At 51.7% G+C, this 22,987-nt stretch overlaps 13 protein-coding genes and 1 non-coding gene across 14 annotated transcripts; 7 read left to right on the forward strand and 7 right to left on the reverse strand.

Moving 5' to 3' along the window:
• Positions 1–493: 493 nt before the first annotated feature.
• Positions 494–3,013, forward strand: An13g02660 (uncharacterized protein; the record flags this gene model as incomplete). The annotated part of the gene is made up of 9 exons (XM_059743909.1): positions 494–601; positions 813–925; positions 980–1,325; positions 1,375–1,444; positions 1,753–1,907; positions 2,172–2,288; positions 2,399–2,519; positions 2,595–2,840; positions 2,889–3,013. The coding sequence occupies 9 exons, from the start codon at positions 494–496 to the stop codon at positions 3,011–3,013; spliced, it is 1,401 nt and encodes a 466-aa protein (XP_059602130.1).
• A 161-nt stretch (positions 3,014–3,174) lies between these two features.
• Positions 3,175–4,395, forward strand: Arsa-7 (differential expressed Arsa-7 from patent US2003215950-A1-Aspergillus niger; the record flags this gene model as incomplete). Its single annotated transcript, XM_001396366.1, has 1 exon — positions 3,175–4,395. The coding sequence occupies one exon, from the start codon at positions 3,175–3,177 to the stop codon at positions 4,393–4,395; it is 1,221 nt and encodes a 406-aa protein (XP_001396403.1).
• Positions 4,396–4,887: 492 nt separating this feature from the next.
• On the reverse strand, positions 4,888–7,342 carry An13g02680 (uncharacterized protein; the record flags this gene model as incomplete). Its single annotated transcript, XM_059743910.1, has 13 exons — positions 4,888–5,073; positions 5,215–5,329; positions 5,387–5,614; positions 5,679–5,794; positions 5,856–5,911; positions 5,963–6,066; positions 6,120–6,164; positions 6,220–6,450; positions 6,496–6,682; positions 6,728–6,806; positions 6,854–6,992; positions 7,043–7,164; positions 7,259–7,342. The coding sequence occupies 13 exons, from the start codon at positions 7,340–7,342 to the stop codon at positions 4,888–4,890; spliced, it is 1,692 nt and encodes a 563-aa protein (XP_059602131.1).
• Positions 7,343–7,907: 565 nt separating this feature from the next.
• An13g02690 (uncharacterized protein) lies at positions 7,908–9,485 on the reverse strand (the record flags this gene model as incomplete). Its single annotated transcript, XM_059743911.1, has 4 exons — positions 7,908–8,705; positions 8,765–8,911; positions 8,963–9,236; positions 9,283–9,485. 4 exons carry the CDS (start codon positions 9,483–9,485, stop codon positions 7,908–7,910), a joined length of 1,422 nt encoding a protein of 473 aa, XP_059602132.1.
• Positions 9,486–10,266: 781 nt separating this feature from the next.
• An13g02700 (uncharacterized protein) lies at positions 10,267–11,545 on the forward strand (the record flags this gene model as incomplete). The annotated part of the gene is made up of 3 exons (XM_001396369.1): positions 10,267–10,710; positions 10,781–11,322; positions 11,374–11,545. The coding sequence occupies 3 exons, from the start codon at positions 10,267–10,269 to the stop codon at positions 11,543–11,545; spliced, it is 1,158 nt and encodes a 385-aa protein (XP_001396406.1).
• Positions 11,546–12,145: 600 nt separating this feature from the next.
• Positions 12,146–12,986, reverse strand: An13g02710 (uncharacterized protein; the record flags this gene model as incomplete). The annotated part of the gene is made up of 2 exons (XM_001396370.1): positions 12,146–12,646; positions 12,711–12,986. 2 exons carry the CDS (start codon positions 12,984–12,986, stop codon positions 12,146–12,148), a joined length of 777 nt encoding a protein of 258 aa, XP_001396407.1.
• A 597-nt stretch (positions 12,987–13,583) lies between these two features.
• An13g02720 (uncharacterized protein) lies at positions 13,584–14,758 on the reverse strand (the record flags this gene model as incomplete). The annotated part of the gene is made up of 6 exons (XM_059743913.1): positions 13,584–13,796; positions 13,902–13,940; positions 14,042–14,145; positions 14,251–14,325; positions 14,414–14,535; positions 14,679–14,758. The coding sequence occupies 6 exons, from the start codon at positions 14,756–14,758 to the stop codon at positions 13,584–13,586; spliced, it is 633 nt and encodes a 210-aa protein (XP_059602133.1).
• A 59-nt stretch (positions 14,759–14,817) lies between these two features.
• Positions 14,818–15,124, forward strand: An13g02730 (uncharacterized protein; the record flags this gene model as incomplete). The annotated part of the gene is made up of 2 exons (XM_001396372.3): positions 14,818–14,920; positions 14,985–15,124. The coding sequence occupies 2 exons, from the start codon at positions 14,818–14,820 to the stop codon at positions 15,122–15,124; spliced, it is 243 nt and encodes an 80-aa protein (XP_001396409.1).
• A 1,043-nt stretch (positions 15,125–16,167) lies between these two features.
• On the forward strand, positions 16,168–16,682 carry An13g02740 (hypothetical protein; the record flags this gene model as incomplete). The annotated part of the gene is made up of 4 exons (XM_059743914.1): positions 16,168–16,270; positions 16,377–16,460; positions 16,481–16,596; positions 16,644–16,682. 4 exons carry the CDS (start codon positions 16,168–16,170, stop codon positions 16,680–16,682), a joined length of 342 nt encoding a protein of 113 aa, XP_059602134.1.
• A 183-nt stretch (positions 16,683–16,865) lies between these two features.
• Positions 16,866–16,937, forward strand: tRNA-Arg (ACG). Its single transcript has one exon. It is a non-coding gene; the product is annotated as a tRNA-Arg (tRNA).
• Positions 16,938–17,043: 106 nt separating this feature from the next.
• An13g02760 (hypothetical protein) lies at positions 17,044–18,077 on the reverse strand (the record flags this gene model as incomplete). The annotated part of the gene is made up of 4 exons (XM_059743915.1): positions 17,044–17,147; positions 17,208–17,461; positions 17,684–17,769; positions 17,829–18,077. The coding sequence occupies 4 exons, from the start codon at positions 18,075–18,077 to the stop codon at positions 17,044–17,046; spliced, it is 693 nt and encodes a 230-aa protein (XP_059602135.1).
• Positions 18,078–18,327: 250 nt separating this feature from the next.
• On the forward strand, positions 18,328–19,462 carry An13g02770 (uncharacterized protein; the record flags this gene model as incomplete). Its single annotated transcript, XM_001396375.1, has 2 exons — positions 18,328–18,473; positions 18,529–19,462. 2 exons carry the CDS (start codon positions 18,328–18,330, stop codon positions 19,460–19,462), a joined length of 1,080 nt encoding a protein of 359 aa, XP_001396412.1.
• Positions 19,463–19,524: 62 nt separating this feature from the next.
• An13g02780 (uncharacterized protein) lies at positions 19,525–20,522 on the reverse strand (the record flags this gene model as incomplete). The annotated part of the gene is made up of 3 exons (XM_001396376.3): positions 19,525–19,881; positions 19,928–20,235; positions 20,303–20,522. 3 exons carry the CDS (start codon positions 20,520–20,522, stop codon positions 19,525–19,527), a joined length of 885 nt encoding a protein of 294 aa, XP_001396413.3.
• Positions 20,523–20,941: 419 nt separating this feature from the next.
• On the reverse strand, positions 20,942–22,870 carry An13g02790 (uncharacterized protein; the record flags this gene model as incomplete). Its single annotated transcript, XM_059743916.1, has 5 exons — positions 20,942–21,109; positions 21,218–21,278; positions 21,330–21,405; positions 21,452–22,702; positions 22,753–22,870. The coding sequence occupies 5 exons, from the start codon at positions 22,868–22,870 to the stop codon at positions 20,942–20,944; spliced, it is 1,674 nt and encodes a 557-aa protein (XP_059602136.1).
• Positions 22,871–22,987: the final 117 nt, after the last annotated feature.

Below are 22,987 nucleotides of genomic sequence, written 5' to 3' on the forward strand. Positions count from 1 at the left end.
TTTATATCACTGGTTGTGACGATAGGCTAGACGCCGTCTCTTTCTCACTTACCCATGAATGCCTTCTCTGTACTTTGTACTCTCCAGCTTGAACCACGTTCGAAAGATGGTCCTCGTTGGGGTTAAATGTTGGGTGTGCAGAAAGATAGCATGCCTCAAGCTCATACAACAAGATCTGCACATTGCTACAGTCTGACCCTGTAGAGAGAATGAGAGCGGCATCAGATGCGAAGTACCTCCGAAGGGAAACGATACAGCCCAAGGCAAAGACATAGAACAAAAAATGTCACAATTTTGACTTCATCATAAGGAATCACCCTAGCAATTGCTCATGCAATACCGCGAGTCGGAACGGCCAGAAGGTAGACGAATTCGTTATGGCTGGTATACATGAATGTATGAACATACAGCGTACGCAAAGAGAAGAACAATGGCAAAACTACAAGCAACCAGACTTACGCGTCTGCAATGGACCCTGGTCCCTTCCAGGGACATGGCGCTTTCAGTTTGTGCACGACCTGGACCCTCCTGCCAAGCAAACCCTCGTAGCATGGACTACGGCAAGTATTTCCCGTCCTTGGAGATGAATATCTCCGTCGCGGTAAAATGACCTATGAGCACCGGATCTCAGCACACCTGCGTGTTTGCGACACATATGCAGGGCCATCACATACATGAATCGTTCCAGTCCTCTTCTCTCCTTTGCATACTTGGCAAAACAGGAGAAAATACACTGTCTCATACTAAGCCAGTGACATAGGCTGATTGAGCCTATACAGAGCGACTCCTATTTTTTCATTGATGGACAAAAGAAAGGTCCGTCGGTGTGTGTCATTATCAAATTGGGCTGCATGCGGGATTTAGCCCCAGGGGCGGTTACTGTAGTGGCCGCGTCATCTGGAAGACCAAGCCGTATTAGAGTCTGGTATGATCGATTGTGCTGCTAAGGGACGCCATTCCCCAGCCTTCTTGTGACGAGGACGCTTGCCATTGACAGATGCACGGGCCAATTGACAGGAAAAGGAGAAGCGCGGAAAACCCGGATCAGACACATAACAACTGAAGGGCGGAAAAGGGCCCGTAGCGTTTTGATGGTGACAGAAATAGAGACACTAGTATGGCACGGATTGATCTCTAAACCTAATGAAAATAACATGAATCTCAGGATTATACCCATATCGACTGTATCGCATCCTTCTCGTTTTGGCCCCCTTGACTCGCAATCATCGGGAGTCCACGAGTCCGCTGCGGGACGCCGGCTCGCTCCCAATCCTTTGCCCCGGGGGTCAAATGAGCAGTCCTCTATGGCAGTGGGAACCACGCCGGTAGAGCCAAATATTGAGAGTCGAGAGTCAGTTATCTGATTTCGTCAAGCCTGCCGATCGCGCAGAAACTGGTAGCGACCTAGGACCGGTAGACCGCCAGTTAGGAGGGGACTGCGAGGGTGCGAAGATAAAGTGAAACATCCCGATCGGATAAATGGGCCGTGCAGACGGGGGACCAATCAGCTTACGCAGCCCATGGGATCTGCATAGGGCCACGCCAGCTGCTCCAACGCGCTATCAAATCGAAGGCTTGAAACGAACAGATACCATAATCCGACAGCCGTTTGTTTCATTCAGAGTAGCTCGCTAGCATGGTGACGACTGGTCCAGGCCCCATTTGTCGTCATCTTGGGCCATTCCATCCATCACCTTCAACTCTACCATGCAGGAAACCATGGATAGCCTAGCAAAACCCCGGCATGGACAGATGCCAGAGAAGACTTCCACCCTACTCTAGGGTCCCCTCAGGGTCCCATTCCTGTTACTCCCCCTATTCTTGGGTCCACCTTGTGGGCTCCCCCAACTTTGACGGGGAAAGCTCTATTCCGAGTTCGGCTACAACGTTCCCAGCGAGGGCATCATGTAGGACCTCATTATAACGACTTTTTCTGATGGATAGGAAGTACAGGTAGAGGAATGACTTTCCCCCACAGTGAATATCATGTTGTCCTGATCATAGCTTGCATGATGATCTGTAAGCGGAAGAGGATTATGCTGCACGTAGAGGACACTGACCACAACTTCTGTTCCTCGAGATGGACCCACCCAAATAACGTAGAGTCAAGGACCCGCCATCGTTGGGCCCCCAAGAACACACCAGAGCTGACTAGCCTTCCGCTTAGTTAGCACTACGACCTGTCGACTGTCAGTGTCGAGAGTCGAGACTGGGCTGACCCACCAACTTGGAACCGCCACAGCGGCAGGGGACAGCTTGATCGAGGACGTCAGCTCCCTGGCACGCTGGTTGCCATTGGATAGAGATTATCAACCAGTTGAATTCATCCACCGACGATCTGAGGCACTTTTTGAGGCTTTCCCAGTGAGTCCACTGAGTTTGGGTGGACGATGGGTAGAGAGACAACCAGACGAAGCATTACCAAGGGACTCATGACGGAACCGCAAATAGACCACCAACAACAGCCGCAGCCAGGATCAAGCCACCTCCAAGAGGCAGGGGGGCCAAGGAGAGGGACAGTCGAGTCATCTATTCTGAATAGGCGATGAAGAGATGAAACGCTGGAGTGTCGGCTGGCCTGTGACTGCTTCCAGGGCGAGCCGCGCACGTGGGGCCGCCACAGACAGCCAGCCAGACTTCTTCCCTTCTCTTCCTATCCATCAATAGCATCCTCTACCTACATACTCCCTTCTCACAGATCCAACTACCGGCTTCATGCTTAGCCGACCCACAGAAGCCCAGCAGGTACGTTCAAACCCTATTTTGCATCAGCCCTGCCCCTGAGCCACTCTACCACCCCCCACAAGCGCCGGGTCTGCCGATCCGTGCGGTTCTTGCATGTCCAGCATAACCTGATCTATTGCTGACAGTCGACGTCTCAGATGCAGGCGAGCCGAATTCGGTGACAACAGTGCATGACGAATGCTTGGTTCTTTCCACGCATCTCACCAGATGGATGGAGGTCATCATCGCTGGGTCACTGCCGACCCAGCGCTTGGAGAGCGCCTTATAAAAGCCTCCCTTGCCCCAGCCAGGATCATTCCTCATTCAGCTCAAATTCTCTTTCCTTTGATCTCAACTACCATTCCTTAAGAAGCTGTGCTTCGTACCTTCATTTCGCCTTACTTTTTTTCTGCTTACTACTACAACTCCATCACTCTCTATTCTTTCAATATGAAGTTCACCGGAATCGCTTTCGCCGGTCTTATCGGTTACGCTGCCGCCCTGCCGGCCATGGGCGCCCAGCAAGACTCTGCTCCCAACGGTGTTCAGGCCACCGGAGCTCCCTCCTTCCAGGGTGCTGCCCCCTCCGGCTCCCCTCTTCCCCTTCCCTCGGGTGCTCCTCAGGGCCAGGGCTTCGGAGGCCAGGGCTTCGGCAACTCTAACGGTCAGGGCCAGGCTCCCACCGTGAGCTTGAGCGATGCTCCTCAGCCTCCTCCCACTGGCTCCGCTGCCCCTGCTCCTTCTGGAGCTCCTCGTGGCCACAAGAGGCGTCAGCTCGAGATCCCGGCTTCCGTCTCCAACGTCCCCGCCCCGACCGGCTCCGCTGCTGCTGGAGGTGACTTCGGTGGTGCTCCTTCGGGTCCCGCTCCCTCTGGTGCCGCTCCCTCTGGCGTCGCTGGTGGTGACGGCCCCTCTCCTTCTGGTTCTTTCGGTGGCCAGGGCGGCCAGTCTGGCTCTTTCGGCGGCAACGGCGCCGCTCCCTCTGGCATTGCTGGCGGCAATGGCCCCTCTCCTTCCGGCTCTTTCGGTGGTGCCGCTCCCTCCGGTGTTGCTGGTAGCAATGGCCCCTCTCCCTCCGGCTCTTTTGGCGGCCAGCAGGGTCAGCAGGGCCAGAGCGGCTTCGGCGGCCAGGACTCCCAGTCCCAGGGCCAGTCCCAGGACTCCAAGTCTCAGAGCTCTAAGTCCCAGAACTCCAGGTCTGAGGGCTCTCAGTCTCAGGACTCCCAGTCCCAGGGCTTCCAGTCCCAGGGATCTGACTCTGAGGGATCTCAGGGCTCTTTCGAGCAGGGCTCCTCCTCTGAGCAGGGCTCTGGCTCTAGCTCTTTCGGTGGTAACGGTGCTGCTCCCTCCGGTGTTGCTGGTGGCAACGGCCCCTCTCCTTCCGGCTCTTTCGGCGGCGCTGCTCCCTCTGGCGTCGCTGGCGGCAACGGCCCCTCTCCTTCCGGCTCTTTCGGCGGTGCTGCTCCCTCCGGTGTTGCTGGCGGCAACGGTCCCTCTCCCTCTGGCTCCTTCGGCGGTAACGGCGCTGCTCCCTCTGGCGTCGCTGGTGGAAACGGCCCCTCTCCTTCCGGCTCCTTCGGTGGTAACGGTGCTGCTCCTTCTGGTGCTGCCGGTGGTGCTCCCGCTGCCTCGGGCGCCCCCGCCGCCGCTCCCTCGGGTGCTTCTTACTAAGTCCATGCGAAAGTCTTGGACTTCGATCGACAATAAACACCTTCCATATCATCTGACGCTGATGCAATAGTTCCACCGAGGACATCGACAATGCCATTGTGTCGGCGTGGACCGGAACAACAACAACTGGATGAAGGTGTGATGGATTGGACGCTTGTGTACATTAATCACTCAATAACCAGTCATTCCTTTGACCAGATCTGGTAGAAAGACAGAATTCGGCTGAAACCTTCTCTGAATGTAGTCCATCGCGTAGCACTATTATGTCTCACTTGCTCTACTATCATCGCTAATTCTTGGGATTGATCGTCTCACTTCCCCATGGAATATATACTACCTGGCTCATTTGATGAGCCCCACTCCTGTTCTTGATATATACCATGTAACTTCCAAATTCTGACGGCGTAAATTCTCCTAGACTATTTGAAGTAAAATAATAGCCATATGCTCACAAATCCAGGCAACGATATCAGATCATGGCAATAGCATCATTCAGGCTGATGTATTACGCCAATTAGTAGTAGTAGTAGTAGTAGTAGTAGTAGTAGTAGTAGTAGTAGTAGTAGTAGTAGTAGTAGTAGTAGTAGTAGCAGTAGTAGTAGTAGTAGTAGTAGTAGTAGTAGCAGCAGCACGCATCTTCAATATCAAAATAAATAAGCTCATTCTTTTTGGTGTCCACTATAAAGCGGTAGTACTGTATCGAACCTCCAACACAGATCTATAGCACGACCTCCCCGCCACTGAAAATATATACATGACACACCAGTCATGACCCCAAGTAAAATACTACTGCTAGTAGTAGTACTAAATCTTCCTTACCTGCCCCCCATCTACTCCTTCCACACGCCCATCATGACTACTAGTATCCCCCTTAGACCCCAAATCACTCTCACTCCTCCCAACTTCCACCCCCTCATCCTGAACCACTTTTGGCCTGCACGGAAAACAATCAATCAGCTCAATCCCCCCAGCAAACAGAATACCAACATACCTTTTCTCCCCCTCCCAAATCTGCAACCTCCACGTCGCCACCGTCGAAATAATCAAAATCACGGACATAATCGTCACCGTAATAAACCCCTTCCGGTACTGCGGTGCATCCACCTGCTGCCACACCACCAGCGGCAACCAGGCTTGAAACACATACGCCATTTCGTTCATGCTGCCGACGACTAGCGCGCGCTCTTCGTTGTCGTCGGTGCAGATCTCGTGGGCCCATCTTTACATTTTATTAGGTTAGTTTGGGGGATAGAGGGATGAACGGGGGGGAGGGGGTGGCGTACGCCATGCATAGTCCGCTCAGGCCGTAGCCTGCGCCAGCGAGGATGTAGCAGGTCCATTTCCAGCCTGTAGGGATGTTCCAGATTGCGAGGGAGACGTAGCAGATTATGTTTATGCACTGGATTTTGGTGAGTTAGTGGTGAGTGGGGTGTGAGGGGGAAGGGTGGGCGTGGGCGTACCGCTCCGATGATGATGCAGGGCCAGCGGCGGCCTTGGAGGATTGTGTCGGAAGTCCCTGGTCAGATATTTAGTATGGTGGTGCTTGGGGTGGGGCAAGGGTGCATACATGCGTAGATGAGGGTTGTGACGACCTGCACCGCGTTTGTGGTGGTCGGGTAGGCGTTGATTTGGCCAACGGAGTATTTGGGGTTGGTGGAGTCTTTGAGGTATCTGTGAAGATAGATTTAGTTGTAGGTCGGTGTGTCTTGAGGTGTGGAACGTACTGTTGAAAGACAGGTTGACTGCCTGCTGCCCCGTTGTTAAATGTGCTAGGCGTTGGTTAGCTTGGCATGTTCATTGACGGAGACGGGGTTGCGAACACACATGTATACGATTGTGAGCAAGTAGATGCGCCAAGAAGAGAAGATCTTCTTCAGTTTCGACTTGGTATATGGCTCTCTGTTCTTCCGTCCTTCAAATTGCATCCGTTTCTGCGCCAGCTTTACTTCCTGCTCGCTCAGGTAAAACGGACTCGAGATTTCAGGAACATCCGGCAAAATGAAGAAGCCGCTAAGAGCCACTGGAATTGATATAATTCCATCGATCATGAAGAGCCTATTTTGTTAGTTGCTTGAAACTCGTGGATTGATCGGAACATACCATTGCCAGCCCTTCAATCCTCCCCGTCCTCCAAGATGATACACTGCGTCCATCAGGTACCCAGAGAACATACTCGCAATGCCACTGCTGGTGTGAAAGATACATGATCGCTTTGCGAGTTCATCTTTTCGATACCACGATCCGATGATGTACTGCATTCCGGGGTAGAAACTACTCTCGGCAAGGCCTGGTTGCGTTAGTTAAAGATAGAATGGGGAGGGAGGTCTCATACCGATGAAAAAGCGCAGGACATAAAAGTGCGTCGCATTGGTACTCCGCGACAAGGCGAACGTAAGGACTGTCCATAGCAACTAGACATGATCAGCTTGGATTTCTTATGTCAATGGGCCAAGCACACCTCCATGGCCGGAATCCAGTATCTGGGCCGTATGCGTGTCAGAAGCATGTTACTTGGGATTTCACCAATCACATAGCCCACTGTCCAGCACGCCTGCATGTAGTTGAGCTGGTTGCCGTATAAGCCAAGGTCTTCCTTCCTGTAGCTTGTCAATGAGAGTTGAGTATGGTTGAGTTGTGGGACACGAACATTCCAGAAACGAAGGCATTGTTTATGTTGACTTGGTCAAGATACTTGATAAAGTAGCCTTTTTTATTTTCAATATTAGCAGAATGTTTGGAGGTAGCTGGAGCAATGGAGCTGTCGCCTACCTAGCGATGCGAACGTCAGGATAGCTGTGTCCAGCTTGAAGAGCAGTCTACGCTCCTCGGGAGACTTGTCGAATGTATCCCAGATGTAGCTAACCCATCTCCGCTTGGGTTTTAGTTGGACAATTCCACTGGATGTGTCAACTGCTCTTTCTTCAACCGTAGTTGGCGATGGAGCCATGGTTACTCCGGTCTTGATTTAGATTCACGAAGACCGGAAGAGTAGGCGGAGGCAGAGCAGGACAGAGAGAGTACAGTAAATTTTTGACAGTCCGCTGCATTGCATATAGATTCACATGATAGCCGCACATATTTATCCCTGTTTCAAGCTTGGTAGCAAGGCTTGATGCAGATGGTTTGGACGCCATATCTGATGGGCGGAGGACCATCCAGACCAATGCATCATCATCCACCGCATTCACGCAATATCTGCGGGGTTGATCCTGTCAGATGCAATGATGAGAAGGAAAGATAACGATCGTGTCTGCCGGTGTGCGGGGGTATTGAATCATGTCGGGTCCGCGAAGGATGAGTGGTTGCTCATGCACGCTCCGGAGCTCGTCATCCAGATCTCGGATGATGTGCCCTGTGCATGGACGTGCGATGCCGGCCGGCTATTATAACTAATGCCCTGATGACGGTGCCGATCTCGCCTGATAAACTTGTATTTGGTGCTCTAATGTGATAGCAATGTCTGTGTCTAATTGTGCCATCTACACTAAAATGCGAACTGGTCTATAGCTTGTCTAGCTGCATACCTCCAACACCGGAAGCTCCCCGATGCCGCTGTCTCGTCTCCGGCCAGTCCCCAGTAGCACCTTGACTCTCTCCCTCTGCTCGGCTTTCGCCAGATGCCAACTGTCTGAGTGGGCTTCGATCGCGGAGAGACCATGCTTAGCTCTGTATCCATTGATCCACTCCAACAGGTCAATCACGTAAAATTCTTCAATATCCTTCAGAGAGTGGAAGCGCTTGCCACTGCCCTTCTCTTCGATTTTACGGGTGTATTCGTCTTTCATTGCACTCTCCGCTGGTAGCTCCGCAATCCCGGCGAAAACGTTCGCTACAGCTATTGCTTGAAATTCAAACAGCGTAAACGTCGCTGTGTAGTATGGGACTCCCACAAATGCCAGGGTTGGATCCGGGATGTAGAAGATGTCTTTGTGCAAGTTATGCACCTGCGTCCCGTCAGTCACTAAGACTGTATCACTTGCTCGCTCCGCTGGTGTTGTATCGTCGTGATATTCCGGCAGAAAAGGCAGCGTGATATGGTATCCGGTACAGATAATGATCGCATCAATTCCACAAAGCGTCTGCCCTGACTTCAGGTGTACCTTGATCGGCAAAGCCTCATCATCTGTAGCAGCCTTTGCCTCGATTTCGAATCGTTCTATCTCACTGATTCTTGTACCATTCTCCGGAAGGACACTGGCAGAGATATCGAATTCACCGTTCCGCGTGCTTTGGTAGACGTTCTTGGCCAAGGGACCGATTTCTCGAGCAAGATCCGTTGAGGATACCCCGCCTCCAATGAGCAAGACGTTCTGAACATTGTTATTATTTCCTCAGGTCCTGGGTATTGAGGACAAGATAAGTTTCGTACCTTGCCAGCGTAAGGGTTCGGGCTTCTGTACCCTTTCGAGTGAGTTATGCGCGACGGCCACTGTGCTTTCGCTTTGGACAGCCCAGGTGTATCTGGAACCCGAGGCGCATGATAGTGGCCTGAAGCGACTATTACCGCATCGAATTTCTATTCACACAAGAGTCAGTAGTGTCTTCATCCTGAAGTAATTTGCCTTACAGCAGTTTCCTCCTGTTCCTCAAGCGTTCCCGATTGTGTGGTTTCCTTTAAGGTCGTCCACGTAACGTCCCACTTGCGATCAACCTTGCGCAACCTGGTCACTCGAGCTCCGTATATTGTAACGCTTTCGGCACCTGCTTTCTTCGACGTATCCTGGATGTACTCCTTCATTACCGTATGGCTGACAAACTCCGGTGTTCCTTTCGGCCAGGCATTGAGTTTGACCCGCATCAGCGATGTGGCCACATTGTTTTTGAGTCCATCATAGCATGGTCTAATATTGTAAGCAGTCGTGCGGAGAAACAGATAAAGATACGCACCCTGGTGGAGCGTGCTCCAATGATAATGCATCAGCATGTCTACGGTCCTCCTCTCGATGTCTCTCTGAGATGGATGGCTTTATGGCCGGGTAATTAGGTTCGAGTGGTTTTCTTTCATCGTGAAGCCTGGGTCGGTCGTTAGATCCCGGATGCTCGACAAAACCACAGCACAAGGAGGGATTACCAAACGCCACCTGCTGCATGATTCCGTTCAAAGACAGTGACGTCGATCCCGTGCGCAAGAAGGTGGGCCGCGGAGACAACACCACTAATGCCAGCACCGATCACGGCCACTTGCTGGATTTCACAAGTCATGATGGTTGTTGGTTATACCGTCCCACTCAAAGCACAATGGTAAAGCATAAGAGACATCTAGTGAGATCGAGCCGTCTGATATGTCCCTAATGGATTGCGAAGAAACATGGCGCCAGATGATATCGTTATGTTAGTCAAGTGTGGTGTAATAGCAACGCTACTAGGCGAGGACCAGCCTGCAGCCTGTCATATCTGAGACAGCACGAAACGAGCCACTAGCGATAACTCAGTTCCAAAGCGGACCACCAAGCGAGGAGGAACCTGCAGTGTGTGGTCCTTCTGTTGCTTATCAATAGTCATGAAGAGGGGATGAGGCCATCGGATCCCTGAATGATGCTCTCCGGAGACCCCGTTAATGGATGGCCAGGCTTGTCCACTGGGGTAAACGGAGATAAGAAGTCATCGACGGGGAGCATACTCAGCAGAAAAGAGGGGTTCAGGCGAGGAGATGCCGCGACAGCCGTTTAATCTGCCATTCTCTGGGTGGTGGGATGCAGAAGGCGCAATGATGGATGGTGATGATGTGATCGGATCCCGTACCACGACAATGATGGTGAGGGGAAATAATCTTGGTACGCGATGAACTCCGCATAGAAATATCTCGCTTGAGCGCTGTAGAACCAGATAAGACAGATTCTATAGTCAGAATTCATAGCTCAATTGATCATCATGGTTCCAGCTCCTATTGACCCCAGAATAGTTGATGTTGCGGAACCTTTGAAGCAAACGCTTCCCCTTCCACCAGCATCCCGAAAGCGCCTCGAGAAGGCGGGAGTAGACCTGTCTGAGGGATACCCTTACAGGCCGTCTCGTCCTTTGTATCTAGACGACGTCTACAAGATCCGCGATTATGACCGGCCCCATGTGGATCCAGGCACCCGTGCGGACCCAGAAAAGAAAGCGCTATTGTCGGCAGCAAAAGAGGTCATCCATCTGACCAGACACATTGGCACGGAAATCGTGGGACTGCAATTGAAAGACCTAACGGACCAGCAGAAGGATGAGCTGGGCTTGCTGATCGCTGAACGTAGTGTTGTCTTCTTCAGAGACCAGGACATCTCTCCCCAGCAGCAGAAGGAGCTTGGCGAATGGTTTGGCGAGGTCGAGGTCCATGTAAGCCCACTATGCCTCTCCATGTCAGTAACTAGCAGACTCGCTGACTGATGGTCTCGTCCTTGTCCAGCCACAAGTTCCCCAAGTGCCTGGCGTCGCGGGGGTGACGGTCATTTGGCCAGCTCTGCAGGCAACGGAGTCTCCTGCCAACTTCCGCCGCCCTGGAGGAGCCTCACGTTGGCACACTGATCTTGTACACGAACGTCAACCTGCAGGTGTTACCCATTTACATAATGACACCATCCCCAGCATTGGCGGAGACACGCTCTGGGCCAGTGGCTATGCGGCTTATGAGAAGCTGTCGCCTGCTTTTCGTAAGATAATCGATGGTAAAACTGCCATCTACCGATCCGCCCACCCGTACCTTGATCGCAACCACCCCGAAGAAGGCCCAAAGTACGTCGAACGTGAGCATCCCCTTGTTCGCGTTCACCCTGCCACGGGTTGGAAAGCGCTGTGGGTGAACCGAGCCATGACCGACCGCATTGTTGGTCTCGACAAGGCGGAGAGTGATGTTATCCTGGGGTATTTGTGCGACGTATATGAAAAGAACATTGACATCCAGGTTCGCTTCAAATGGAGTCCTGGAACAAGCGCGCTATGGGATAACCGGTCAGTTACTTTGCAACTAATAAGGCCTTGAATGCATCTGACGTATGGCAGTATTACCATCCACAACGCCAGCTGGGACTATGAAGGTTCCGAGCCTAGACATGGTACCAGAGTGACAGCCCTTGCGGAGAAGCCATTCTTTGATCCCAATGCTCCGACTCGAAGGGAAGCTCTGGGACTGCTTGATCGTGCTGAGAAGGAGGAATTGGCTCGCGCGAACTGAGATTTGCAATAGCAACTGTCGACCATAATCAAATATGTGGCTTTGGGCAATTGGACGCGAAACTGTTTGCTACGTTTGTGATCCACCGCGTGACCTCGACTCACATGATAGCATTTACCAGTCGTAATAGTATTTACGAAGTCAAAATATCTGTCACATCAAATGGTGTATTAAGCCTCATTGCAATCTTCAAGTGTGCTTCGGTTCCAGCCAACAGATTTTCTAGAAGTTTATGAGTTGGGCGCAATACATACTCTAGATTGCCGTCATCATAGATTGATTGTTGGCGAACTCTGCAAAGTGCTACTTTAAAGTGGGCAACTGTTGCTCGCAGTGGAGTGAAGCCCCAGCTTTTGACTTTTACGAGATAGACCTGTCTACTACGAATCGCCTAAAGGTGACATAAAGGAGCTCAGCGGTGAACACCTGACTTACTGTGTATGCCAACACTCCTGCGCCCAACTTCAATCGGTCGCGCGCTGCGTTATTGATGGCTCCGTGATGTAGGTAACCGATTCCTATTGTCGGGGGCTAGTTCGTGCCATTGTCCAGTAGTCCGAGCTATTTATAGTCGCAAATCATAATTTTGTGTAGTGGATCTCACTTCCGTTGGAGAATATACATCCAGTGGAAAACCTCAGGCGCGTAAGCAAATGACGAAGTCTCTCCTTGGGGTGCTTTGAAAGGTGTCCGGGAAACAACAGTCCAGTGTTGGGCCATATGAGACAGGTTATCGAAGCGCATGGTCGAGTAGGAAAGAGTGACCCAGAGGGCCCCTTTCTGCACCAAGGGTGCCAAGTGTAGCGCCAATAGCTCTACAGGCGACAACTCTATCGCCCCATGTTTATCCACAATCTCTTGTACCATCGGGCATGTACTCGATGCGTCGGCGGGCGAAGGGAAGGTAACGGGCGTTGATGTTGCAATCGCATCGCTTGTGCTTTTGTCCAGAACCACATCGAAGGGCGAGAAAGAAGCTAATCTAGAGACATCAGCCCAGGACCGCAAGTTAGCTTGCACCCAGCCCATCGCATGTGATGGATCCCTATTGCTCTCGGTCTCTTGTCCAAGGCGAACGGCTTCGGCGGAAAAGTCAACGTTCTGTCGAGAAGATGAGTAAGTATTGTCCCAATGGCTCTACTGCGCCATCACGTCAAGCACATACCACGATTCCATTTCCGGCCCAATTGCGCTTCATGAATTCATCGCAAAGTTTAATTCCTAGCTTCGAGATGCCTGGCCCCAGATGGAGCACTCTGGGGTTCGTGGCCGAGCGGCTCTCCAGGTGAGAAACTACCGCATCGATGAGCATTTCTCCCGAATTCAGCCACTCCCCGACATCCCGACCAGTGGCAAACTTCGTATCCCAGAAGGTTGGGTCATCATAGTCGGGGGTGCCTGCTATTTTTGTGTGAGTTCTCACATTTGGCGGGGCAGCCATGATGTGCGAGAAGGGAAGATTGACGGTCGGCCAAACTTTGTTTCAAAACGCGGATTGCGGTCACGTGAAGGCTATCTTATCGGCGGTTTGGCGGAGGCCCACCAGGCCAGTGATGGACTTGATATTCGAACATTGAGCATTGAAGATGCCTAATGGGCGTTGGTTTGTGCCTTCTCACAGACCACACTGTACTATATGCAGCAATTACGATAGATGCAAGGAACCATTGTTTTACACCCAGAAAGGATGGTAGATATTGAAGTGGACCCCTGTATTTGCAGCTAATCCAGATTTCTGAGTTTACTTCGTCCCATTACTGATATTCGAGTGCATGGCTTCGATCACTGTCAATATGAGGCTGCTTAAACTCTCCTTTGTGACTTACCTCGTCGTTGCTTGTCTGCTGGTCGCACGCAAGCGTACTCACAATACTGCAAAGTGTGGTCCAGTCGCTCATTCAACATGAATACATCCATACACTTCTATCGCATATACATTATATGTCTTGCACACGATCAAAATACTGTATTGATGTGCGAGAGCTTAGAACTGCCAGACGACATCTATGGAAAGTGAAAGAAACTATAGCTTGCCCCCTTAATTCGTAGGTCCAAGTCTCCTCAACATTTTGCGGCGCTTAGAAATGCCGCCACATGGATAAGCCTTTTTTGTGGGAGTGAATTCCAGCCGCTTACTTCCTTTCTGATGAATCCGAGGAGGTAATTCTAGCTGAGAGCCGTTTGCTAAGTAACATACAGCCAAATGACAGCATAAATTACACACGGGAATCCGATTCCCATCCTTGCATGACTGAAGACGTCAGCGTGCAATGGGATTGCAATTGCGGGGAAGGAGCTGAAATGGAGTAATTACACCACTTGCATGTTGTTAATTCCGCCGACGCAGTTGCCATACATGGTCCCATTCAAAGTGATCGTCGTGCGCTTTGTACATCTACACAATAGGAAAGGGTCTACACTGGGAGCTTCCCTCATCAGGCCATCTGCACGCGCGGAGGTCGTCAATTTGTCTACATTTATCGCGGAAGAACATACCCTACCGTAGGCCAGATGCAAGCATTGCTGCCATGGCATGGTCAAACTTACGGCCTGACTCTGTTCATGGTACTCAACGGCTCTCATGAAACCGGCAAGTGAATCTACCGATGTCTACAGAATCAACTTGTCGGTGTCATATATTAAACTCAATCAGACGATTATGGTTTCTTTCGTCAGTGCCAGTCAGCAACCATAAAGTCCCTAACTTGGTATAGACTGATCTGTAGAGCTACAAGACTGTTCTTCACGGTACTTCTTGCTTGGGCTGCAGCAGCGAGGCCCTAAATTACTGACAACGCCACCCTCATCCCAGCCCATATGGAGAATATCCTATCACGACGAAGAGCGCCCAGTCTGCGGTAGATGTACCTGTGATGTACTCGATCGCTTGGTCGGTATTGCATGCCGTACTTGGTGATAGCTCACGCCCGTTCCAGGGGCGAGAGAGCGCCAACACCGGGCAGGCCCAACGATGAGCTCCAATCACCACCCTCCAGAATGTAACCTACGAGACACGGATCAACAAAGACAGGGATGACGAGAGGTCGAGCCAGCTGTTACTGTGTTGCAGCTTCTCATCTGGTGACTACCCCGCATCCGGGTTACGAGGAAGAGCATATAAACCTTGTGTCACCCGGCCAGACAATGGAGGGTGATACCTTCAAACTCGCCTGTGTTCTCATCAATATCAGGATCAAGATCTTGTTCTCTCATTGTCTCTTGCTGTAACTACTTTTCCACTCAAGACACTACAAGCATATCAACTATTCAAGATGTCGACCCCTGCTATCCAAGGTCTCTCGTCTGTGGGCTCGTCTGTCGGTGCTTACTCCAGACAGCAGCTGGCCACTTTGAGAAACAGATTCTTGACTACAGGTAGGTCTTCCATCATTGCAGATGGAGTATGGTAAGAAGAAAAGCATCCTAATAGCCCATTTAGAGAAGCGCAGGAGGAGGGCACAGCTCATCTCGACCTCGTTTAGCGTTCACAAGCCGGTCTGGATTGCTGCAGGGGGCGCAGCCTACACGACGATGGGCGCGGTTTATCTGACGCTACGCTACATGCGTCGCTTGAAATAAATCCCCCCCTCTCCGTGAGCGAGCGAGTCTGGCTACCGCAAGCTATGCAACTGGAATAGAGGAGGGGGATTTGTCTGAGACAGCGATCTACATCCTCATTATTATTACCGACCATTCATTTCACATCATTTTCTTTATCTATTTTTTGGGGGGGATCACCCTCTGGGGTCAGGTACTTTGGACGGACGGGATGGGATATGCAACAAGGAGGGATCATGACATGACGGAGTTTTACGCGTTTTGGGTTGCACTGGGCCAATATCATCATGTATTTAACAAACACACAAACATACACACACCAAGGAATGACCATAAATACAAGAACAAATACAACAGCTTGATGCATTATTAGTGAGGGGCAGACATTCTAATCCCTGTCGTGTCTTTTCATTAGTCTACCTGGTCAGGGGTGGCACTCGTGTGATCATCCACCCTCTCTCTCTCTCTCTCTCTCTCTCTCTCTCTCTGTGTGTGTGTCCTTTGGCTGGCTGCCTGCCGTGTGTATCAATACCAGCTGCACAATAATGCAGCACACGCGACAGGGATTTGCCGTAAATAGGTAGTAGTCAGTAACCAGCGCAGTCAGTCCATTAGTACAGTAAGTAATCTACCTCAAACCCATTGGATCACACCACGCTGCGTCAGCGGCTGCCCTCAAGCCATACCATACCACAGTACTACCTATGAAGTACATTCATTCTGTCGGCGTGGTCTGATCACATTCATCTACTCACTTATCCCCTACTTTACGATGTTGAGTCTTTTCATCGCGAATATTTACCTAGCTACCCTCTTATCAACGATAACCACTAGTATGTCCATACTACAAACCCCACAACAGGAGCTTAAGCACCCACTACGGACCTTCATGGGTACCTAGTAGCAGTACCCGTCATGGCAAAAGTGGGCCATAACAACTACCCCAGATTCTCAACCACCGTTTTTAAGTTTCCTTTCGTCGCCATCCTCCGACCCATCCGGTCAAGTTAACTACAGTACTAGTCGGTTACTAGGGATGACATCCGTGAGGACGACACAGTGTCATGGAGGGGTTGATCATCCTATCATTGGATGGTAAAGCAGCGGTGGCTTTGTCTAGCGATGCAGTAAAGTTCGCCTACCCCGCCCGGCGTGACCAGTCAGAATGTTTGGAATGGCTGTGAAGGTGTCGTTGCATGATCAACCCCCGGATCCTTGGCACCCCCGCACCATCCTTTCAACTCACTGGAATGTTGGTTGAATGCTGAGTGAGCTGAGCTGAGCTGGACTAGACTGCACTGGACTGTTGCCTTGAGTGCTGCTTGGGTGGGTGGCCATGTCAGTCGGTACTGCAGAGGTACTTCGTGGGTACTTCAGGTGGAGTTCGGCTAGGGGGAGGGGCCGGTATCTACCTAATTTCGATGCATGTTTGCCACGGCCTGTTCAACTGCTGGGGTCTGGATTTAGTGGATGATGTTGTCGGCTACGCTTTGGTGTATATATCTGCTTAGTGCTGATCATTTGTTCTGTAGACTACCAGGTCGTGGCGGTTGCTGGGGCCGTAACTGCCCATAGATAATGAAAATATCATGGGAGAAGCCAATAAAAGGTAGTAGTAGATAACTGACCCGAACAGTTGCAACCCCCGACCGATGGACACTCTTGTGTCTAACAAGTTTCACAGGCGTCATGAGCACGCGTGGAAGTCTATAGATATGTAAGTCCTTATGTAAACATTTAGTAGCTGTAATCACAACAACAAGGCCTGCTGGCCCAATGGTAAGGCGCTTGACTACGGATCAAGAGATTGCAGGTTCGAGTCCTGCGTAGGTCATTCTTTTTGCTCTTTTTCCTTTTTTCCCTTCCCGCTTCTCATCGATCGGGGGCTCCGCTCAACAAGCAGCCATAGACGCGGTCGCATCTCTGCTTCATCAAGATTATTACATTGATTTGTTGATGATTTGCCTGCTTTTGTCTGAATACTCACCTATTTCAGGATAAACCGCTGATGAATGGGTAATGACCCAGTCTGGAGAATGCTCGTCTCGATTAAAACAACCACGGTCCTGTCACCATCGGACTACGTATCTCGACTACCTATTACCATTAAGTAGACTTCCCTCCACAGCCAATGTGGCTTGAATGTTCATCGCGATTATCCACCCTTGCAGTAATCTCGGCCGAGCTCCTTGTCCGATACGCTTTAGCTCCGTGGGAGCTTGCTTGCCTTCTATCGTACACATTGGAACAACAAAATCAGTCCACAATATAATTGCAGAGAAGATCTTAGCAGCATGGCTAGGAAACCCCTCACCAATGTCAATGTTGCAACCATGAAACAGCCAGCCAATGATGACCCTATTCAGACACCAGAGAACTTGGTCGAGTCGAGTGCGTTTTTGAACAATCATTGTCTGGATTAATCAATATCTATAGCTACATATGGCCGAACAGGAAGAAGATATTGAGAAATCTATATGTCGAATGAATTCATAGACATCAGAAGTATGATAGTCCGTCAAATCCAGGAAGTTCCCAGGATTAAATGCTGGTAAGCGCTACTGATGAAGCATTTGGCACGTCTCAACACTGGCTCGGATGCAAATGATCTGCAATAGAATCAGATAATCCAGAATGCCCTCAACTGACCTTTTGTCATGGCGGCCCTAATAAGTAGAGACTCACCCTCGCTTGGGATTGTCAGTGACTAGAACAATGTGTACACCCGTTCTGTATTGCTATCTGTCCCGGTATCCGGCTTTGCATTCGATCTACACAGCAAAAATCTAAGCAGGATGTTTTTGAACGGCTTACTACGCGGCGCACCGTCTAGATCATTGGGGATAGTATGCCTGCGTCTGTAATGCTGAGGGAAGTACGGGTGGGATTGACGGAGGTGAGATGAAAGACAATGGAAGGTATCCGAGCTAGCTGGGATAAGACATAAAACTGCACTCAGACACAAGAGGTACATCTTAAGCCCGAGCACATGGATCTCCACACTCCACTCAAGGGAACAAGTCGGGGTAAACATCCCTCCTCAATCCTCAGGATCATCGTCTAGGAAACAAGTCCGAGTTGAATCGGAGAATTATCCGCAGACTACATCTTCATAAATATACTATACTATCCTTCATAGTAAACCTCCACAATCCCATTCCTACTCTCAGCCTTTGCCTACAACAGCATCATCACTACTAACTACTTACTACCAAGCAAACAACATGACCAAACCCATAATCCTCCACCTCGGCGACCCCATCGCCTACAACCACGACCTCTACAACGACCCCCTCTCCACCCGCTTCACCATCATCCGCGACACCTCCCCAACCCGCGAAGCCTTCATCGAGGCGCTGAAAACCAACAAGTAAGACCTCTTCCTCTTTTATTCATCTCCACACCCACACTAAGAAATAACCCAGATACGGCCCCTTCGTCGCCATCTTCCGCCCACACTTCTCCTCCGGCACGACCATGTCCCCCTGGGACGCCGACCTGGTCTCCCTCCTTCCTCCCAGCGTCAAAATCTTCGCCTCAGCGGGAGCAGGCTACAACGACATCTCCGTCCCCTCGCTCACCGCGCGCGGAATATACTACACCAACGGGGCGGGCGCCTCCGACGAAGCCGTCGCCGACACAACACTATACATGATCCTGAGCGTGTTTAGAAACTTCACTGCATCGCAGATCGCGGCGCGGTCGGGCGATACGGAGAGGTTTCTAGAATGTCATCGGAATCTGGCGGGCGTGTCGACGAATCCGAGGGGGAAGGTTCTGGGATTGATTGGACTGGGGAGGATTGGGAGTGAGGTGGTGAGGAAGGTGAGGGGTGGGTTAGGGATGGAGGTTGTTTATTATGATGCGGTACGGTTGAGTGAGGAGAGGGAGAGGGAGTTGGGGGTGAGATGGGGCGGGGGGATTAGGGGGGTGTTGGAGGGGGCGGATTGTGTGTCGGTGCATTGTCCGTTGACTGAGGGGACCAGGGGGTTGATCGATAAGGAGAAGATTGGGTGGATGAGGGATGGGGTGAGGGTTGTTAATGTGGCCAGGGGGGGTGTGGTGGTTGAGGAGGATTTGGTGCAGGGGTTGAGGAGTGGGAAGGTGGCTGCTGCGGCGTTGGATGTTCATGAGTTTGAGCCCGTTGTGGATGGTAGACTGAGGGAGATGGAGAATGTTACGCTTACGACGCATGTTGGGGGTGGGGCGGTTGAGACGAGGATTGGGTTTGAGAGGTTGGCGATGGAGAATATTTTGAGGGTAGTCGGGGATGATGGGGAGGTTGTCGGGGAGCCGGTCACGGCTGTTAATGGGAGGGAGGTGAGGGAGGTGTGGGAGAGGATGGGCAAGGGGGAGTGAGTGATATTGTGGGAGGATGGATATGGATTGAATAGAATAGTATATGATGAGTGGTGTAGCTGCTAGTTCAGATAGCTCCCCCCTGTCTCCTCGTGGATCAAATCGAACATCGGCTTCGCGCTGAAATACCCTGCCCTGGGTGTGCCCACCGACTTGTATGTGAATGCTGCATCTGCCTCGTCTACCTTGACGGTCTGTCCGCCCCGGCCTGCGGCTGCGGCGTCGGCCATCAGCTGCACGTAGCAGCATTTCTCCAGACTGACGAACCAGAACACCGTCTCCTCGATGGTTTGTCCTACGGTTAGGAGTCCGTGGTTCTGCAGCAGTGCGGCTTTCTTGTTGCCGAGGGCTTGAGCAATGCTCTTCCCTTCTTCTTCGGCCAGCACGATGCCGTTGAACTGGTTGTACAAGACGATATCCTGCGCTAGTTAGTCGAGAGTTCCATTGCTGGAGGGAGGCACTGACATTGTAGAATGCGCACGCATCCTGCGTGATGATATCCAGCGGCCGTCCGAGGGTACAAAAAGCCCGTCCGTGAATGCTGTGGCTGTGAGCAGCGCAGAGCACGTCCGGACGAGCAGCATGGATGGCCGAGTGAATCATAAAGGCAGCAGCATTGAGCAGCCGGACGGGTCCGCCGCCAATGATTTCCCCGGCATGGCTCACATGGATCAAGTCGGATGACTTAATCTGCGAGAATGCTACGCCAAAGGGGTTCACCCAGAAGGTGGTTGGGTCGACGGGGTCACGGAGAGTAATGTGTCCTGCCACGCCTGCAACAGGAGTTAGTATTATGTGCCAATCGGAAAGTAAGTAGTAGGGATGGTGATGATGGCACACCTTCATCGTACCCATTCTTGCCGAAAATGCGAAACGCCGCTGCCAGTCGACCCTTAAGGTACTCGCGCTCCTTGTACTTGTCTTCGAAGACTGGGGGCTGGGGGAATTTCTGGGGGGTGTTCTTCACTTTGGCGGCTTCGGCAGCCGCTTCTTGGGTGGAATGGGCTTGGACGGGAACGGGAGAGAAGATGGTTGTTTCGGTGGCGGTGGGAGGGGCCATGATGGATGTGGGCATAAGATTGAATCAATTTGGGCGGATGACAATTAATGCAGGGGTCTGATGATGAAGAGGGGAGGAAGAGGATGAGGGGAGGAGATGAAGAGGAGATATGCTTATCTGGCGGGCGCGGGGTTGAACCAAAACAGGGCAATCAAGGTTACCCGACGGATCTGAACCGAGGTTGCACCGCATGGCAATGGGATCTCGACCGAGTTTGCTTCATGGCTACTCCGGAAGTACCTGGATTTGGAAACACCTGGCTTGCGATGGATCTACGAATGTGATCGGTTATACAGCCGGTGGAAATATCTATTCACTACCCTGCTGGAGGATGGTCTACTGGTATATACACTCGGAGCCGGGTGTTGGATAGACAAGTCGCGCGAGAAAACAGACACATTGACACCGTGATGCCAAGTCTACAGTGGTAGCCGGGCTATTGCCACTCGCTGGGCGTCCTCCATCAGTGTCTCATACAGCTTCTGGTCCTCGGCACTCATCCCCCGCTCTTGTGTCGAAGGCGACGCTCCCAGTATGGGCTTATCATCTGCCTTGCATACTACACCAGGAGGCGGAAGCTCGCCGGTCTGAAAATATTGTCGGATCTTCTTATGAACACACACGGACGGTGCCGCCAATGTTGAGTGCTAGAAAGTCAGATCGCCTGATCACGCTCAACATGTGAGGTGACTTACGCCTTCGGAATCCTGCTTCAGAAGCACCGAGCCGGGGAAGTTTTCGGACATCTTGCGCGCACTGCAAAAGATTAGCCCTGATGACAGGTTGCTGAGAAAGTATGAAAACTACCTGCGCAGAGGCGTCACGGGGTCGAGCGTATTGCTCACAAACAGCAGTGGATGGGAGGTGTTGGCTGCAAATGGCCCTGGAAAAAAATCAGCAATGAACAATCCAGATCAATGAGACACTACCTGTAAGCTTCCACTTCGGCTTGAGCTTCCACCCTACGCAGCTCATCAGAAGACTGGCCCAGTAATCCCCAAGCATGGCACTATCTTCCTGCAACGACGCCCAGGAGCGCTTGAACTCTTCTTCGTCGGCATCCTGCAAATACTCCGCATCGGCACAAAGAATGGCTGTGCTCGAATACGCCTCATTGTGCCCCGACACTTGACACTCAGCAGACCACGGCCCAGCTTGAAGGCATTGATCGGAAGGGCATGATGGGGAGCGGCCCCCAACTTTGAAGTCGGCAAGGGCGGCACCACTGCCCTGAGATAATCCGGTCGCTATTTCTGCCAGCTGAGGAAACCCGTAAAGTGGTTGATACAAAGCGATTCGCAAGATGATCTTCAGGTCACTCCATGTCACAACTTCCGGACCTCGTGTGGCTGATGCGGGAACCGGTAATGAGCGATTGTAGAGAGCCTCTTCCAGTGCCAAATACGCTTTCTTGATGGCGGCCGGTCCGCCTTGGACATAGAAGGGGCAGACATCCCCTCCAGCCGCATGACAGTATCGCGTGAATTGGTCGAAAATGGCGTCAGCGTCTTCGACAGCATTGGGCCCTTCCCCGAAGTAGTACTTATCGACATCTACCACAGCATCAAGCACAGCCCGATGGATACGATCGGGAAACATAGTTGCAAACGTGGAACCTAGAACGGTTCCGTACGACCGACCCCAGTACAGGAGCTTCTCCCGTCCCTGCTGCCATCGTGTTCGCGCTACTATACTCTGTCCCGGATCATAGCCATGCATATGGTCCTGTTGGCGTTGCTCCAGCAAACCTTGCTCTGCACGCCATTCACCGTGTCGTTCAACAATCTCTAGCATATCTCTAGCCACAGGGGGCGTGTTGAGATGTTCGCCCAAAGCCTCCTCTCCATCTCTCGGAGGAGTGGACAAATTGGCAGCGCATCCAGTATTGAGGGCAGTCGAGCGAGCCCAGTTATGCCAGAATGCGTTCTCTGCGCTACCGAGTGTGCCTTCGGCTGCCACTTGCAGTTCCCAGTTTCGCTGGGCGAAGAGATGGGGGAAGCAGCTGAACCCTGGAGTCGTGTTGTTGACCCCCCGGGGATCAAATCCGATGACGTCAAAATACTTGTCCCGCGAAGCGCTTTCTGGGTCGACAATACCTGGGTCGTTCTCCGAGTCTATGGTCTTTTGCAGGGCTTTGCCGCTGACAAGCACCTGGGCGACGCCTGAGCCACCCGGGCCACCTGAGACGCAATTAGTAAGGGCAAAATGACATAGACATCATGAAACGTACCTGGGTTTGTCAAAACCGCGCCACCATAGCGGGAATCTGTCACCGGAACCTTGGCTGGAAGACGAGTAATGGCGATCGCGAAGCGCCGTCCTTGACCATCAGATCGGTTGTAGTCCATGGGGACTTCAAGACGGGCGCATTGGAACCCATCGAAGCAGTCATGGTACACAAGTGATTGCGAAGGAGTTATCTTTACCGGTTAGACACCTCTGGCGACAAATGCAAAGTCTCTCAC

Source organism: Aspergillus niger, assembly GCF_000002855.4.
Source record: "Aspergillus niger supercontig An13".
Lineage (NCBI taxonomy): Eukaryota > Fungi > Ascomycota > Eurotiomycetes > Eurotiales > Aspergillaceae > Aspergillus > Aspergillus niger.